The sequence below is a fragment of the Gobius niger genome (assembly GCF_951799975.1).
Source record: "Gobius niger genome assembly, chromosome: 14".
NCBI lineage: Eukaryota > Metazoa > Chordata > Actinopteri > Gobiiformes > Gobiidae > Gobius > Gobius niger.
This window is the reverse complement of record NC_136865.1, coordinates 17,010,796-17,029,084: the sequence shown is the minus strand read 5'-3', so window position 1 is coordinate 17,029,084 and position 18,289 is coordinate 17,010,796. Positions and strand designations below refer to the sequence as shown.

Genomic DNA, 18,289 nt, shown 5'->3' with positions numbered 1-18,289 from the left:
ACAGTTTTTTAAAGCCATACTGATTGATACAAGTTTTATATTTTATACTGAGTGTTTCGTATAATATGTATATGTTAAAATGTTTAATCATTTCCAAGATGTGAATAGCATTAGTGTTTGGGATAGTACTCATACACTCTGCAGCACAAAAACACCAGTAATCATGGATTCATTTGAGCATTTTTCTCTGCTTCTGTACTGATCGGTTGCATAACCTTGATGTGATCGGCATTTTCATCTGCTCAAGTTACAATAAAGTTTTATTTTTGCATATTTACATGGCATCCTGGCTTTGGCATCAACCGTTTCTGAACGCTGTGAAAAAGTTTTGCACTTCTATTGTTTTTTTTCCCCGGTTCTTAAATGGGAAACAGGACCCAGTGGGGGCAGGAGCCACTTTTTCCTATTACTGTATTACACTTTCCGATATGTAGCTATGGTGCGGGCACTGCGTGTCTGCTGCCCTCGTGTGGAGAGCATGAGTATTACATTGGGCGTAGGTGCGTGTGGGCGGGTACCGAGGTGTGAAAGGTGAAAACTCACGGGCAGGGGTTGAGGAGAGGGGCTAGTTGGGTAGCAGTGTTTTTTGTTGACCACTATTGCTTCATCCTGGTTTATACAGTCAATCCAGTTTTCATCCCATCAATATATTCTTGCCCTCAATGTCCAAACCCATACCACTGTGGTAGCTGCATGTTGTATCAATAAACCATTGAAACCCTGGAGTCAAAAAAAAAAGTCATTTGGGAATATCATACAAGTGTGAGGGGTTGTGGGTTATGACCTGAAACATTGCTATGGTCCTTTAACACGGATTTAAGCTTTAAAAAGATGAATTATGCACCTCTTTTTTCTCCACATAAGTTGCATATTTGATCTTGTGACCCAGCGGCTGTATGAGTGGTAAGCATGGCACCTGTACTTTATATCACAGTGTCTAAGGGGAGGAGCTAGAAACCACTGTGATGAAAAAGGAGCTGATCAGACAGCCACTGTGTCACAAGATCAAATACCCACAAATGAACTTGTATAATGCACCTTTAAATCTATTTGTACATGGCTTCATTGACTAGTCTGAATTCAGTCCTTCTCCAGATCTCTATTGTTCCATAGCCACTGACCCATTTAAGTCTGTAGTTTTAAGCTGCTACATTTCAGCTCACATTCCCTCCACCTGCTTCTGACCCTCCAGTGCCAACAGTTTGAAGTTCAGGAGTCAGAATACATGTCATTAAAGGCTCAACAAGCAACCTTTTTCAGTGATACACATTGGACTGGAGTCTGCATTTCGTCATAAACAATTAGGACCTCACCATTCACGGCAATCCAGCTGGGTAGTCAAGTTGCATAGATCTGGCAGCCTTTTGAACGAGGCAAAGTCCATTCAAACACAGTACAGAGATCATATACACAATGCTGTAGCTTACAAAATGTTTTATTTTAAAAAAGGCAAATGAGATATTTTACAATCAATAGCACAGCGCACCCCCCCCCCCCCTCAAAAAACAAAAATGACAAGTTGATGTGTCAAGAGGTAAAACCAGCATAAAAAGTTGAATTAAGTTAGAGTCCGCACGTGTGACCAAAGCAGGTCAGTCATTCCTGTTCACTCGGATCCTCTTGCTCAGTCTCTGTGGCCAGCGTTCCTTCAGTTTCCTCCACATCGCTGTCATCTTCACACTCATCATAATCATCATCATCATAATCATAATCTTCTGTTGGCTCTAGTGCAGAGTCTTTAGCGTCCTCTTCATGCACATCAGTGTCAAGTGCAAGATCTCGCAGTTCTTCAAGATTCTCGGGGCTCTTTCCGGTCAGCCTCTGGATAAGGGATAAATCTGTCAGCATCTTTTCAAAACAGTCAAATTCACAACAGCCACTTCATTTACCTCAATCATATCAGCCATGTATTGTACATGCTGTGCCAACTCCTGTAGCTCTTCATTCTCACCCTGTAGCTTTGTAATTTGCTCACTTTTTGTCTCAATCTCTTTATGGAGCTTGTAAGAGAACATAAAAACACAAGTTGTACACAAGCTTTCCAAAAGGTAATTTTTAAAAAGGGAGCGTGGGAACAGGGCAAATGACTAAACATTACCCCCATCCAAGTGATTAACTCACCTTCTCATTTTCTTGTAGAACATTATACAAGGCTTTGCGTCTCTCCTCTGCCACCTCTTTCCAGTACAGTGAAGGTGGGGTTTCTGGGATACAGAACTAGTAAATATACAAGTTGTAGAGAGTGGTTTTAGACAAAAGGCACAGAGACACTAACCTTTGACCATGAGTTCGAACGCCTCGTTTGTCACACTGTCAGGGGCATCAAGAGCCTCTGTTTGAGTGGCTTTGACTTCAACCTTAACTCTTTTTGGACCTTTAAGTTGTTCTGGAACCCATTGTTTTCTCTTGGGAATGATCCTTGACCCCTGAGGAGATTACATTTCATCTAAACACTGTTGTCCACTTGTGAGCAGCTCAAACTGTTAAACACCATGTCACTGGTAATACCTGTGATGCCTTTCCCAATTCCTTGTTGACTGCAGAGGACTGGAGGACCTTAAGACTTGTCCTTTGTGGCCCCATTGGCTTTTGTGAAGGGGCAAAGAAGCTCTGGAAAAACAAGGATTTATTTAAACGCACACAGAGCAAGAACCAAACAGTGGAATATGATCTGTACTCTCACTTTCAAAAGCTTCTATTTAGTAAGGCTTAGTGCTGCTTTGCACGCCTTACTTTAGTTATTCTGTCACCATGGAGGGCCAGGTGAAACACCTGAACACTAACAGGCGTGGGAACATGGCCAGGACGGTTTTCTCAGCCGTGGGAAAGACACCCAACGCTCATTAAAGAGCAGTCAACAAGCAGCCTTAGTTAATGTTTATCACTACTTCTAAACACTCGCCCATCAACTGTGCACTAAAGGGCTAAAAGGCATAGCGTCTGTGCCTTCAGAAACGTGTTGCCTCGACGAAACTGTAGAAAGCCTTGACAGAAACCAAACATACTCACCAGTATGTTCTCGTTGGAGTTTCCGCTGACCTGCTTGAGTTTTCCACTGGACGCCATGTCTAATCAGAATAACCTGGTGGAGAAAGTCACACTAGCATAACTTACATAAACACAAAGTAAAATCTCACCTAAAGTCACAACTAGTACAGTAAGACTAATGTCTCGTACTCATTGGGCTTGCAGTCGAGAACTAGCGAAACCAAAGGCTAACAACAATCAGCATACCTTTAGTACACGTTGGTGATAAAATATATCGCTAAATGACAAAACAAACAACCAGCATACGAGCATCTTGTTAATTCAAAGTAAATGAAAGTAAAAATAGTACCTCAGAAAACTGTTGGGAAATGCAGCGTTGTTCTCTGACCGAAATATGTGTTTTAAAAAGGATCCCGCGCCAGGACCTTAAATACGCCCCTGGTCACGTGGGTGCTAGCGACACACGTGGGCGTGTAAAAGTACATTTGTATTTTTAAATCAAACGTGGTACATTTATAAATTAACGATCGTTGCCATGTCATTGTACTGTGTCCCATTTTGCAAGAGTATTAAGATTCATTATAAAGGAGTTGTGTTGTTTATTCTTAGAAAATAAAATCCCTCTGCGATCACGTGATAACTTACGTCACATCTTTGTGCTCGCCGTGTCGCCATTTTGGAGAAAGCTGACGCTGTCTAGTCGCGAGTGATACTAGCCACCCAAAAACAAAGAATCCACTCCAAAAACCACTGGACGACACGCCATTAACGATGGGCCCTCCGGGAGACACCACACATCACACGTCGAATGAAAGGACGGAGGATCGTCGCTGGATTGTCGATTTATCTTGACATGGCATGCGGCAGGGCGAGACGGAGGTTGTGACGACGAAGGAAAAGAGATAGCAAGCAAACGCAACAAACAACTCACAACTTGAGACGTGAATCGTGCAATTTTGCTGTTAGGCGTTCAGCTGTGACAGATTTTTGGCCAATTGCTAAAATGCAGTGTAAAACTAATTGAACCAACATACAGATTTAGTGTTTAAATCGTATAGACCTGGCTTCTGTATTGAACTAGGCGAGAAAATGTGAGCGCGAGTAATGGTGACTGTACGCTAGAGCAAGCACACACATGCCTCAAACAAGCCAACCGCTCAAAAGATAAAATGTAGCTGTACAGCCTGTCACTACTAGTTAGTGTTGACGTGAACGCCGAGCTAAGGCCAAAATACAGCGACATGATGACTATCAGCCGTAGCAGCTCCGCAGGTCGTGCAGGGCCTCGTGAGTGGCACTAAACTCCAGGAAATGTTAAGTTACGCTGGCCATAAATGTCCCCCGGTGCCACAATATCTTGGCATCTGTATTTACCTGCCATGTTCGTCTATATCCCCAGTCTGTCTGTGTTAACACGCTTATAGTGCCGAGTCCGACTCTACAGCAAAGTAAACCAATCAAACCGTGGCTATGGATGAGGGGAGTCATCGGGATTATAAAATGTGTCTGCTTTCTATTATCCGTACTACTTAAATACACTAGCGAATTATATTTCCAGAATGGATTTGAGTCGAACCAGCCCACTTGGTTGAAGGCTTACAGAAGTCTTATCACTCACAGTTTGAACCTTGTCTATGGCATTTTAATAAGGGACATATTCGACTTTAAAGTCATGTCTTAAATTTGGACTTCTGAACAAACAGTAGAGAGATGTAGTTGTTGCCTGATAGCCATTCCCCTCTTCTTCCGTGCCCTTCTGCAAATAGAAAATGACTTGCTTTGTTTTAATTTGCTAACATTATCAGTTCATAGTTAGGTATATCACGGATCTAGTATAGAGTTGTTTGATGCGTTTTTTTTATCCAACCTGAAAAACAAAAGTTGAGATTTGTCAACATACATACGTTCAACAAGACAGCCAGCTAAATCCAACCATGGGGGACCCAACTTCACGAAGAAATCAAACAAGAAATCGACTTCGTGCGCAGCTCCGGAAGAAAAGGGAGTCTTTGGCTGATCAGTTTGACTTCAAGATTTATATAGCCTTCGTTTTCAAAGAAAAGGTAATTATCGGTATTGTTACATGACATTTGACCAAACTACTACACTTGAAATTTCCAACGTGACTGAGTCATAATCTGTTCTACCCATTTCCTTTTAGAAAAAGAAGTCTGCACTTTTTGAGGTAGCTGAAGTGGTGCCAGTGATGACCAATAACTATGAAGAAAACATCCTCAGAGGTGTGCGGGATTCCAGCTACACTCTGGAGAGTTCGATTGAACTCTTCCAAAAAGATGTTGTACAACTGCACGCACCACGCTACCAGTCTATGCGAAGGGTATGTTTCCTACACATTACATTTTGGGGAGAAAGGATGGAAAAGTGTCTAAATCGTGACTGCACTCTCTCTGTTTTCAGGATGTAATAGGCTGCACCCAAGAGATGGATTTCATCCTTTGGCCACGCAATGATATTGAGAAGATTGTCTGTCTGCTGTTCTCCAGATGGAAGGGGGCTGATGACGAACCCTTTAGGCCTGTTCAGGTTAGAAAACTATGACCTTACCACCAACATCTGCTCTTTTAATTCTGTGACAGATTTTTTAAAGATTAAGTCTGTCTTGTGTTAATAGGCCAAGTTTGAATTCCATCACGGAGACTACGAGAAGCAGTGCTTGCATGCTTTGGGTCGTAAAGACAAGGCTGGAATGGTCATGAACAATCCTACTCAGTCTGTATTCCTCTTCATGGATAGACAGCACTTACAGGTCAGTTATTCAGATAAAAAAAGTTAAAAGCTGTATAGAAAAATAGGAAATTAAACACTCTCTTCCATGTTGCAGACACCTAAGGCCAAGGCCACAATTTTCAAGTTATGCAGCCTCTGCCTGTACCTGCCCCAGGACCAGTTGACCTGTTGGGGCGTCGGAGACATCGAGGATCATCTTCGCCCATACATGCCCGACTAGGGTGTCCTGCTCCATCCAGTCCCATAGGAAAAGCCCAACCCTCCTTCCTCTCACCTACAGCCTACAGATGCAAATTTATGTACTCATCTAGTTTCTTTTTACAGTTTTTTGAATTTTTGCTTGGACCTCTCCTTTTTGTTACCCTTCACTCTTTCCCCTCCCTGACCTGATATTAATTCAGTTCACATCTTTTTTTTTTTTTTGCCCCACCCAATATCCTCCTCTGGCATTTTGGATTGACTCCCTTGTTTTCTCCCTACCCCCCTTCATTTCCTCCTCATCCATTTGGTTTATTTGAACCTGCACGAACATTGATTTTTGAGTGGTTGGTTGTTCTCTTGGAGCCGCTCTGTCCACAGCACCAGTCTATGAAGGAACTCTTGCATCAGAACATAAACATACAATACACAGGTTTTAATGGTGGTTCTCTGATGGACATGTTGATATCCTTGTCAATTGAAAGGATTATTGAGGCTTGTATGTAATGTCAAGGGGGGTGCTAAAACAACGCAACACATTCTTTTGACCAAGGACGGGTGTGAAAAGGTGTTATCACGCCTGTGTAAGAGATAACAAGATGAACAATATTTGTCAAATCATATAGTGCAAGGTACTGCTTCTTAAACACTGCCTTTGATTGTTTTGGGTTTATTTTATTTTGCTGGTCTTAAGCCATTTTGGCAACATTTGCTTTTTTTTGTTGAACAAAACTACACCGGCCTGTGGTAAATTCTTGAATGAGTTGGTGGCATTGGACACAGGTAAAACATGTTGGTAGAACATTGAAGGTCTGTCATGTTCAAGCAGTTCATGCACTATTGATTTAAGCTACTGAAATCGGTTTTGTTTTGTTTATAATGCAATGTTGTAGAAAACTTAAAATTAATACATGCAACTAATTTAATTTGATCTACTAATTTGCTATTGTACTGAAATTAAAATTGGGTTTGTGGGCTTGCTTGTTAAAGACTGACAATGAACAAATTACTTTGCTCCTTGTTGATTCATGTTCTGTTGAAATGGTATGAAGAGTGTACCTTCTGGACTTTTCTGTTTATGATTCTTAAATCAATACCGCTGAGCATATCCCAATACATGCAAATTCTGAAAGCATCAATTTTGTCCATTTGTTTTTATTGCATGTGCTTGAATCCCAATCACTGACCTAAACACAGAAAACATGGTGAAATATTTACAGTCTTTTACTTCAGCCTGTGCCACAGTTACACAGTAATGGAGTTAAAATGAAAGGCACACGTGATGTTTAGCTGCTCCCAAGGTGTTTGGTGTGTCTTCCCTGAGCAATGATTTTTCCTGTGGCTTTGTTAGTTAAATCGACAGTTGCAAAGGCCAGTGTCTTCCCCTGTTTCAGAACTTGAGCAGTAATGAGGACATCTTCTCCAATCTTGGCAGCATTCATGTATCTGTAAAGCAAAAATCAGAATCAGGACTGGGACGCAGCACCATTTTTCTTGTGACAGACTTTGAGAGAAAACTAAAAAGCAGTACTACCCTACATTGAGCTTTTGAATGTAAAACTCTGAGAAGAACATTGCACGTGGGCGGCATAAGTGATGATTTTGTAGACGTTGATTGCATGAATGAAGAATAGCACGATCTGTACATACAGTTATTCAAGCCGCTCAACAACACATCGCTATTTTCATTTGAGTCTTACGTTATATTCATGTCCACGCTGACCCCCGGTGCGCCCCTCTCGCTGTACATGATGGCCACGGTGGAGATGACATCCACCAGAGTCGCTGTCATCCCTCCGTGCAGCGTCCCCCCGCGGTTTGTGTGCTCCTCCGCCACCTGCATCTCACACACCACCTTACCGGGGGTCGCAGACAAAACGTCCACCTGAAACAGCAGCTCGTCAACTACACCAGGCGAGCAACATGCATTTCATTAAAAGTACAAACATGCGATATTAACTCTCCTCACCTTACTGAGAACTCGATCAAAGCCCGGATTGTCAACCATTGCTCTCATTATCTGCTTTAATGTATTTAAAGACAAAGAACCCATGTTTAATGCCTGAAAAGCCAATGTCAAACTTCTGTTTACTTCAAACCGGAAGCTGTTACGTCGCGATATGTTTCCGGAAAGATACACAATTTTACGTCATTATTTTAGTCCCATTACATTTATATAAGGTTATAAGTCGTGTGAAAATAATGCAATATTTTGTTCAGTTTTAGCTTTTGAATCATTTCCTTGGTTTTAAATGTGGTTTGTCATCGGTTTTATTCTCCGGAATGGTTTCGATGTGACACCGGAGAAGAGCGTGTGGCGTGAATGCATTTCCTGTCAGTGCACTCTGGTCAGTGATTGTGGCACAGCTACATATTTACAAAGATGTCAACTACACTTGAACCACCTGCTTCAAATGTGGAAGAAAGTAGAAGCCGTTTGTGCGAGGAGTTTGCTTCAATTGCGGGCACTGACTCTGCTGTGGCTCAATGCTACCTGGCTGAAAATGACTGGGAAATGGAGGTAAGCTCCTGATGAACCCCCCCTCCTCTCCCCCCAAACAGCAAAGTCTGCATTCTTTTGTGATGTTCTTTTTGATGTGTAAGTGTATGACTTGCACATCATATCACACGTGTCATTGTGCTTTTCAGAGAGCATTGAATTCTTTCTTCGAGGCAGACTTGGAAAGTGTGTTTAAAGATTCTCCAGAGGAAAGAAGCCATAGCCCTGAAACGAAAAAGAGAAAAATAGATACAAATACACCACAACGATGGTAAATCACTTTTCTACTGTCCTCCAGATGTCAGTTTCACAGAGTAATAATTGTTTTTCCACAAACTAACTCTTTGCAGCATTGATCTGACTGAAGACAGCCCCTCATCTTCAAAACCTTCAGAGGAAGACGACAGAAAGCTGTCCCTTATCTCCTGGAATGTAGATGGACTTGATACAGACAACGTTGTTGAGCGAGCGCGGGGCCTCTGCTCCTACTTAGTCTTGTAAGCTGTTCAAACTACAAATATATGGGGTGACAAGTATTTACAGCATGGTTGTTCACAAAGTGTAAGATTTACATTTTTGTTGTGTTTTTTTTAGATATACCCCAGATGTGGTGTTTTTACAGGAGCTCATTCCACCCTATGTGCAGTACCTAAAGAAACGAGCCGTCAGCTACCTCATTATTGAAGGTATTGTGATTGATGTGAGTGATGTGAGTGATGATGATACTAAGCCTGTTTGACTGTTTTCCAACAAGGAGGAGAAGAGGGATATTTCACTGGCATGATGCTCAAGAGGTCAAGAGTTAAACTGTTGGAGAAAAACATTGTACCTTTCCCCACAACAAAAATGATGAGGAATCTGCTGGTCGCTCAGGTTGGCCAACACAAGCGGTTTAAATTGTCTTTAATTATTAGCTGTAGATGGCCCCTTAAAAGAATGTTTTATTCTCTTTCTTTTTTGGCCAGGTGACTTTCAAAGAGCACAAATTATGTCTGATGACTTCTCACCTGGAGAGCTGCAAGGGTCACGCAGAGGAGCGAATGAAGCAGCTTCGTGTGGTGATGCAAAGGACGACAGACGCTCCTGATGATGTTACTGTGCTGTTCGGAGGAGACACCAACCTCAGAGACACTGAGGTCCGAACTTTGGCTATATGTCAATGCACAAACCAAACCAAGTGCACACACTTAATGTCTGAAATGCTCTGTTTCAGGTTGCTAAAGTGGGTCTGCCATCAACTGTGTGTGATGTGTGGGAGCGTCTTGGCAAACAGGAGCACTGCCGCTACACCTGGGATACCAAAACTAACACCAATAAGACTGTTCCTTATGTGAGCCGCTGCCGCTTCGATCGCATCTACCTCCGTCCTGCCTCAAAGGAGGGAGTGTCTCACTTTGTCCCGGATCACATGGCTTTGATAGGACTGGAGAAACTGGACTGTGGCCGCTTCACGAGTGACCACTGGGGAATCTACTGCAGTTTTGAATCTGACTAACACCCAAGTGACATTTTTGCTTCAAGACTATTTTATAGTCTTACTCAAAACATTGTTTTAGCTAGCGTTTAAATTGGTACCATTTGATAAAAGCAGAGATTTTAATCATTTGCACTTAATAGGCTATTGCCAGGTTTCAGGTGACATCACAGCGTTCTGAAGGCCTATAATATTATATAGAGGTCAAATTATTTTGTTTTTGAGGACATTTTTGGTCTTGTACTTAGAGCTCATTGGCCCAGTGTCTGATATTAATGATATTTTGTGTAATTCATAAATTGTCTTTTTAGATATGACTTGTGAAAGTGTAATGTAGGAAAAACGGTCCCCTGCCCCCACTGGCTACTATGACATCATCACATTGTAGAACTTGAAAACAAGTGGGGATAACTGCAGACTTGCCAGAACATTTTGCTCTGTTATGCTGTTGCTGTGATGTACACCATCTGCTAGCATGACATGCCAGCCTATTCTCCTCTGTTTAATCTAAACTGGTTTTGTTTGAATATATTTCAAATATAACAATAAAGAAGTGTGTATGCTGGCCAGGCTAACTATCTGCCATGCAGTTGCTATGCTTTGACATCACACGCATAACCTCTAGAATGGTGCCATCCACAAATTGGGATGTGGGACCCTTGTGACAAAAGAATACAGGTTGGTACAGTGGGTTGTCTTGTGATGGGAAGGTTGTGGGTTCAAATCCCAGCTCCCGTAAATGCACACTGTCATTGTGTCCTTGGGCAAGACACTTCACCCTACTTGCCTCCAGTGTCTGCGTACATTGGTGTATGAACGAGAGTGTGAATGGGTGACTGGTTCCAAAGCGCTTTGACCTGATGAAGGTAGAAAAGCACTATTTAAGTTGAGTCCATTTACTCTAATAAAAATATTTCCAAAAAGTAATGGTTTAGCTCTCTGACACAGCACTGAAGGTTTAGCTCTGACACAGCACTGAAGAGAAAAGTTGCTTTTGGCAAAAAAAAATAAAAAAAATAAGAAAACTTTCTTTGAATAATGTTGCACACATTCTTTAATTCTTTACTCTGCAGAAAGGATGTGTGAAAGTGGAGACATCTGGGCGGCCTTGATTCATTTACAGTCATTGACTGCACTCCAAACATATGGCTGTTTCTCAATTGCGAGGATCCGTCCTCCGTTTGTCCACCTCGTTGACGGAGCAGAGTGTCTTCTCACCGCCGCATTTGAGCTCCGCGAGCGGCTGCGTCAGGTCACGTGTCAAATCATATAATAAATGTCAATCTATGCAAACAAAAACAACTGTTTTATGAATAAAAGAGTCCAGGAAGCCGTTCATAAACTGGTTTAGGTTGGATGTCTTACTGTTTGAACATTTTGGCCTGAATAAAATAATAACATTTCTGCAATTATTTGTAAGAAATTCAATTCAAATATTAAATATATTTAGCAGGTCCAGTTTATCGGTCATAGCTACTACATTGTAGACATACGTAAACAATCATAGGCCTATTTTCTCAATAACTAAGCCTATTTATTAGGCCTTTCACTAACTTTATACAAACCTCTTTTTTACATCTTTACTTGCTTACACACTTCCACCAATGATTTTATTATTAGAATTTTTTTTTTTTTTTGCACAAATGTGGAACAAAACTTTTTTAAAGTGAGTTCAAACTAAAGTTTTGCGAGAAAAACAACATCAATGTTGCCGTGCATCATGGGTAATTTCAGTTCTCGGAGGCAGCGGAGGATCCACAGGTGTGCCCTTCGTAAATGAGCCAAACGGAGGGGCGAGTGGTCTGAGTGAAATGGACCACTTGGCGGCGCTGTGATGACGTGACGCCGATGTTCAGGATCAGGGAACAGGGAAACAGCCTCTGTTTGGCGTTAAATTTTATTTTTTGCAAATATATTAGCTACATTAGAACCATCGGTTGCAAATGTGGAAGAAAGTCGGACCTCACTGGTCGTTTGTGTGAGAAGCTTGCCGCTCTCCAGCTGGCAGAGTGTGTCACTGCAGCCACACCTCTTTGTCTGTTCTCTATTTAAACACATTATTTATTCAAGATTGGGCAATAGTTAACCGAATCACATGGTGTTTTAGTGCCTAAGTTCAAGTCTTCAACGCAGACCCGGAAAGCAGTTAAAGTTAAAGCTTTTCTAAAGGACAAAAGCCTGGCCAAGAGGGGGGAAAAGGAACGATGGACCAGAATGCATCACAACGGTTAATGACTTTTCTACCATTCTGTCGGCTAGTTATGTTTTTTAACTATTTGTTGCATTGCTTTGCCTGAACTCAGCTCCTCATCTGCAAAACATCCAGGGGAAGACGACAAGCTGTCTCTGGTCTCATGGAATGTGGATGGGCTTGATCTAGAGAACTTATTTGAGCGAATGCGGGGCCTCTGCTCCTACTTGGACATGTAAGCTGCTACAAACATATTGGGTAACAAGTGCTAACTGTATGGCAGTTCACATAGAATAACTGTTAGATTTGTTTTTGTTTTGGGCGTATATAGATATACCCCAGATGTGGTGTTGTTACAGGAGCTCATTCCACCCTATGTGCAGTACCTAAAGAAACAGGCTGTCAGCTACCTCATTATTGAAGGTATTATGTTGTTTTATGCTTTACCTTATCTCAGTGATTCTCAAACAAATCTAATTGTCTTAATGCTTTAGTATTACAGTAAAATGTTGTATTTTCTTGGTTAATATATTTAGATTAGATTACATTTTATTAGATTTTATTACGGGTTGACATGGCAGGAAAGAACAAATGTTTGACCAACAGTAAAACAACATAAAAAACACAATATATCATTCACACACCCAGTTTAGTGCACAATTTAAGTCCCTTTTCAGGCCTGGTGAGGTGATACTTGGTGTGAGAACCACTGCCCGATCCAATATCCTAAGCCAGTGTGACTGTTTCTGTTAAGGAGGTGAAGAGGGATATTTCACTGGCATGATGCTCAAGAGGTCCAGAGTTGAACTGTTGGAGAAAAACATTGTGCCCTACCCTACTACAAAAATGCTGAGAAATCTGCTTGTGGCTCAAGTTGGTAGATACATGCTGTTGTTTCTTATTCGTGAAGATAACCACATAATGTAACTTTTCTTTTTTTTGCCCAGGTGACTTTCAAAGAGCACAAATTATGTCTGATGACGTCTCACCTGGAGAGCTGTAAGGGTCACGCAGAGGAGCGAATGAAGCAGCTTCGTGTGGTGATGCAAAGGATGACAGACGCTCCTGAGGATGTTACTGTGCTGTTCGGAGGAGACACCAACCTCAGAGACACTGAGGTCAGTACTTTGGCTATATACATAAACAATTGATAAGTCCACGCCCTGATATGGACTGTTCCAGGTGGCCAAAGTGGGTCTGCCCTCAACTGTGTGTGACGTGTGGGAGCGTCTGGGCAAACGAGAGCACGTCCGCTACACCTGGGATACCAAAAGTAACACAAACAAAGAGATTTCTCATGTTTGCCGTTTTCGCTTTGATCGCCTTTACCTCCGTCCTGCCTCAAAGGAGGGAGTGCCTGGCCTCCTCCCGGATCACATGGCCTTGATAGGCAGAGAGAAACTAGACTGTGACCGCTTCACGAGTGACCATTGGGGAATCTACTGCTGCTTTGTGTCTAGCTAATGACATTGTAGCTTTAGGCTGAATTATATTTACAGTCATGGCCTTATCCATTCAGTCCAAAAAACTGCTTTTATGTATTTTTTTTTATCGGAATTGGAGGTTTAATTAACTGCCACCTCCACCAGGCGGATTTTCTCCAATTATTATGCATATCCAAATCTCCAAGTTAATTGACTGGAGAGCTTAGAGCCTGCATGCCAGTGTGATGCCTCATTTGAAAGATTTGCAAAATCTGTGTTAGTGAAACACAACTTGTATTACACTTTATATTTGCCAAAGAAATATGTTTTATTTTGTCTCGAAACGTTGATGCTACTTTACAAAAAGATTCCTAAGACATACCTAGTAGTTTTCCTTTGAAACTTACTGTAGTTACTAATTGTATTGACCGCACCGACTGTGTAAAATTTTATAGCTATGGGAATATTGGATATTGGAGCCCCATTTCTGTGCAAAATGGCACCTTTGTTTTCTTTGAATGGCTGTAGCTCTATAACCATGGCACTGGAGGTCTCTGGGATGGTTTTATTTTGAATTGTATGTATTTAGTCCTGAATACGAATATTTTATTATTTATTTTTATTTTTTTTGTACAACACATTTTTATATAGGAAAAAATTGAAAACTTATTTTATTTTTCTATTCTAAATATTATAACAAATGGAAAGAGTACAAGCGCTTCTGGGTTGTACGAGAATTAGATCTCCACAACCAGGCTTGAAGGTAAGAAAAAGGCGGTTATCATTAAGGCGGTTTTCTGTCTGTTTTTATTGACAACACTTTAGAATATTCACATTTTGGGTAAGACATAGGCATAAAATGATCTCAATAGCAGTTTTGTGAAGCTGATAAAAATTATATATAACACTTGTATAGAAAGACTTTTTTTCCTACCACCCGGGTCCAATAGAGCCTCCTAAAAAAAACAACTTGATGTTTTTGTAATTCCGATAACTTGCCACAAGAGGGCACTATTGAGTTTCCTCAAATGAATAAAGCTTGGATCATAAACACAATGGTTGTATGTCTGTCTTAATCATGTGTAAGTAAATATCTGCCTTTTACCAAATAGGTTGTGGTCGTGTTCTTTACAGTTGCATTGGACAAACGTGGTGTCTATATTTTTGTAACCTACGAAAAAAGAGAATGATGAAATATACAAAATTAACAAAATATTTCTAACCTGAGAGGTACAGTTGGATCCAGCATCTGTGACAAATCATACCCATCTTTTGATTTATCTGTGACAGAAAGACTGTACGGGCCCTTCACCACTGCCCTGTGTGATATGGGCTTTTCCCATCAACCAACTACTTCTGACTTGCAGATGTATTTCGGGAGCATCTATCCATTCAGCCCTCAGTGAGATCTAAGGCTTGCCATATCTAATGTTCTCGGGTTTGTGTGTGGACTGTGGCCATTGGCTTGTTGCAAATCTGACCCCCACCCTGAATGACACTGTGGTTGTTTGTCTGCACTTTCATATAAAGGGTGGTGTGAAGTAGAGATGTTAAAATGGTTAAATTGAAGTAAAGAACAAAATACAAACCATTCAGGCGTATGGCTGATTGGCTGTACTCACCTTTGAGGAGCTAAAACTGGAAAGAATAGATACATTATAGAATATAACCTACATGCTAACCTACATGCTAGTGCTTGTAATTTGTTGCTACCACCTCTTCATGAATCTTCTGTTTACACAAGTCGATCCCATCATGTCCACTCTTGAGCTGGCAGAAAGTCACAAAGCAAACTGCAAGGGCAAGTGTATGAAGTGGTGGCAGCGCTGCCCTTTTGCTCTAGACTCTAGATCACCCACTGAGTGCATCCATCACAGGTCCACTTCCAAATCAGTGTGACAAACTGGCCCAGAAGCCAGCATTATTTCTGGCCTCTCGGTGCACATGCATTTTTGAGGACCGACACTCGTTTTGCTATTTGCAAGATAAGGGAAACCCCCAGAGTTGGAGTCATTACAGGCACAGGGTTACAGGTTAGGGCCAGGTCACATGAGATGAAGGGAGGAATGGACTCACTTTAAGTAATTTGCAAAGGTGTAAACACAAAGATATGTCATGAACGTGTCAAGTTGTATCATTGTGGAATAGATATTTTAGTACTTCCAGGTTGGAGCTTTGCTTCTGAATGTATTTTGCATTAGACAGGATTAAGTCCGGAGTAAAAAGCACTTATGGCAATGAATCTGCGACCAACAGCAAGTGTACTTTTTGTTTTAGTTGGTCAAGTTTGATCTGCTTGTTAAAATGGTACAGAACTACTCTGATCATTTTGGCATTATCTGACCTTTCTGCAAACTTATAAGCACAGTACTGAATGCAGCTAAATGATTTCTCTATGTGGACACAAATATATAACAAAATACCCCACAACACAAGATCTAAATGGTTATATTTATCCTACTGCACTGGTCCTCAAACTGTGGTACTTGTACCATTGGTGGTATTCAGGCTCCACTGCATTCTTTTCTTGATGTCTAGACGTGGTGAACACTCAATTTAGTTATGTTTTAGTCCAAGCTTAGTCTATTTTTGATTTGAGCCCCTTTTTAGATCTGGTTTAGTCTAGATTTACAGAAAGCTAAATAAAAGCCAGTTTCACACACTTCCTATTTTTTTTTCCGATGCAGTGCTATCATTTTTCCAGTCTCTGTGAAAGCTTATGGAAAGTCCAGCAGTTTTCTCACGAATAAATATTTTAAATCCTGCACTGGACAGCAAGTTTAATTGGGATTATCATTTAAGATGACATTCAAAACTGTCAACAGGACGTGAAAGCTTCACCAAAGGCTGTTTTGTCTTGAAACCATAGACAAACTATGAACTAACACAGGCGCACATGCTCGTAGTACAGCTCAAGGGGAAGTGACACAACCATGAAAAGACCCTTTTGTACGAGGTGGTGCTTGGAGTGAAAAGTTTGAAAACCACTGCCCATTTGCACATAAATCATCCTTCAAAACAAACAGTGATTTAGAAAAAAAAACATTTTATTTTATTTCATAAATAACACTGAACAAGCATTGTACAGTGATAAATAAGATTATTTATACACTGTAAAATCATCTGTATGACAAAATACAGTATAAGAGTAATGCACTTGATACAGATGGGAAGTATTGCATTTCATAGCACAAACACGACCCATTTAACAACATCGCCTCAAATCCAGGTCTTTGTGTTGGTGACTATGAAGGATACTTCCCTCGGGAATCCGTTTGTTGCATAACTAGATCTAAGGTTTAAGTAGAGCCCACCTCGGAAGAACCAGAGCCTGTGCCTTTACTGTAGTCACTGTACAGTCTGCAAAGTCACGGATACCAGGCTGAAATATTATGAGAACTCTCCATGAAGGACCATCAGGTTTCGTGAGCTTGACTTTTGCATTAAACATGGCGATACTTCCAGTTCATCCCAACAGGACAGCTGCACAAATGGCACTTTGTTTGGAGAGTGTTAACATATCTCTTAATTCCTATTTCATAACTCTGCCTAACATCACCTATGCATACAACATTTACTATTAAAAACTACTTTTAAATCCTTATCAAATACACTCCCACAAAGTTGATCTGAAGAGCTGTACTGCTCGTGTGAGGGGTGTGTCTCATGACATCGTCTCGCAGGCAGCACAAAAATGTCAGAGGCAGCGGGAGGTACAAGGCAGACCTTAAACACAAACCTGGGAATGTACAGACGACACCAAACCATGGAACAAGATCAAGACCACAGACGTATAACTCAACTCTAGATGGGACGTCGCCATGGCAACACAGTCCACACATCCATATTGTGCCACTCCTACCCATGCAGAATAGTAGAAGACTTCACTTAATACTGCTATTTCTTTTAATTCAGTACATTTGACCCAATTGACCAATGTGGCCAAATAAATACAGTAATTATTGATGGATGCAAACATACCATAATAGGCTACTGCATCAAACAAGAGACCATGAAAAGAACAGCTTCCATGTGTGATCTGGACTGCAATACTCAATCAGATTTCTTTAAAACTTTAATAGAAATAACTGCCTCTTTTTACATTATTCTCAATTGACTTATAATAAAAGCTTCAAATCATAACAACGCCGCCCAAGAAGTGACTTCCTGTTTCGATCCAGCACGCCAAAATAAAAGGCACACAGCTCGTCTCATTGATTAGTTCGGCAGGTACTTGCAATATTACAAGAATATGATTAAATACACACATTTTAAGTGTTTTGTCTGTGAATAATTAGGCAGAAAGAAAGTTGAACAAATGAATGAGATGGTGCTTTTATTTTGGTGTGCTGGATCAAAACAGGAACTCACTTCTTGGGCGGCGTTGTTATGATTTGAAGTCATATAGAATTCAGGCGAACACAAGATGGACGCCACATTTGCCCCCCGGTGACAGTTGCCATGGCCTTTCCAGAGTTTTATTAATACACTGTGATCAAGACTTTCATTCACGCTCAACAAAAATAAATCTTTACAAAAATTACGACTCAGTCTATAATGCAACTTGGCTAATGATCACGTCTTTTTTTGTTTGTTTTTGCTTCCATTCATTATTGCTTATCTCAAGAAGATGGGGCCCTTCCAACCAGGGAGCTGTGAATATAAACATTTAGCATAAAAGCGTTACAATTTTAAGGGACTGACATGGTATGGAATGTGTTGTGACGACAAATATTACAAAAAGTACTCAGGGAAAAAAATGACCA

General features: G+C 41.0%; 4 protein-coding genes across 5 annotated transcripts; 2 read left to right on the top strand and 2 right to left on the bottom strand.

Annotated features, from left to right (window-relative positions):
* Window positions 1-1,519: 1,519 nt before the first annotated feature.
* gmnn (geminin DNA replication inhibitor) lies at window positions 1,520-3,447 on the bottom strand. Its single transcript, XM_079570512.1, has 7 exons — window positions 3,338-3,447; window positions 3,010-3,082; window positions 2,509-2,610; window positions 2,276-2,426; window positions 2,122-2,204; window positions 1,890-2,000; window positions 1,520-1,821 (listed from the first exon to the last, which is right to left on the bottom strand). Exons 2-7 carry the CDS (start codon window positions 3,064-3,066, stop codon window positions 1,597-1,599), a joined length of 729 nt encoding a protein of 242 aa, XP_079426638.1. The 5' UTR covers window positions 3,067-3,082; window positions 3,338-3,447; the 3' UTR covers window positions 1,520-1,596.
* Window positions 3,448-3,634: 187 nt separating this feature from the next.
* Window positions 3,635-7,073, top strand: cUnh6orf62 (chromosome Un C6orf62 homolog). Its single transcript, XM_079570698.1, has 5 exons — window positions 3,635-5,051; window positions 5,150-5,326; window positions 5,407-5,532; window positions 5,621-5,755; window positions 5,831-7,073. Exons 1-5 carry the CDS (start codon window positions 4,923-4,925, stop codon window positions 5,954-5,956), a joined length of 693 nt encoding a protein of 230 aa, XP_079426824.1. The 5' UTR covers window positions 3,635-4,922; the 3' UTR covers window positions 5,957-7,073.
* On the bottom strand, window positions 6,048-8,041 carry acot13 (acyl-CoA thioesterase 13). The gene is made up of 3 exons (XM_079570699.1): window positions 7,904-8,041; window positions 7,635-7,819; window positions 6,048-7,380 (listed from the first exon to the last, which is right to left on the bottom strand). Exons 1-3 carry the CDS (start codon window positions 7,985-7,987, stop codon window positions 7,221-7,223), a joined length of 429 nt encoding a protein of 142 aa, XP_079426825.1. The 5' UTR covers window positions 7,988-8,041; the 3' UTR covers window positions 6,048-7,220.
* A 175-nt stretch (window positions 8,042-8,216) lies between these two features.
* On the top strand, window positions 8,217-13,622 carry tdp2b (tyrosyl-DNA phosphodiesterase 2b). Of its 2 annotated transcripts, none has more exons than XM_079570506.1 (7): window positions 8,217-8,455; window positions 8,584-8,705; window positions 8,785-8,931; window positions 9,029-9,120; window positions 9,189-9,307; window positions 13,047-13,217; window positions 13,282-13,622. In XM_079570506.1, the coding sequence occupies exons 1-7, from the start codon at window positions 8,318-8,320 to the stop codon at window positions 13,561-13,563; spliced, it is 1,071 nt and encodes a 356-aa protein (XP_079426632.1). In that variant the 5' UTR covers window positions 8,217-8,317; the 3' UTR covers window positions 13,564-13,622. The 2 variants fall into 2 exon arrangements, with proteins under 2 accessions (XP_079426632.1, XP_079426631.1); XM_079570505.1 differs by lacking the exons at window positions 13,047-13,217; window positions 13,282-13,622 and adding exons at window positions 9,400-9,570; window positions 9,648-10,115 and having other exon boundaries at window positions 8,220-8,455.
* Window positions 13,623-18,289: the final 4,667 nt, after the last annotated feature.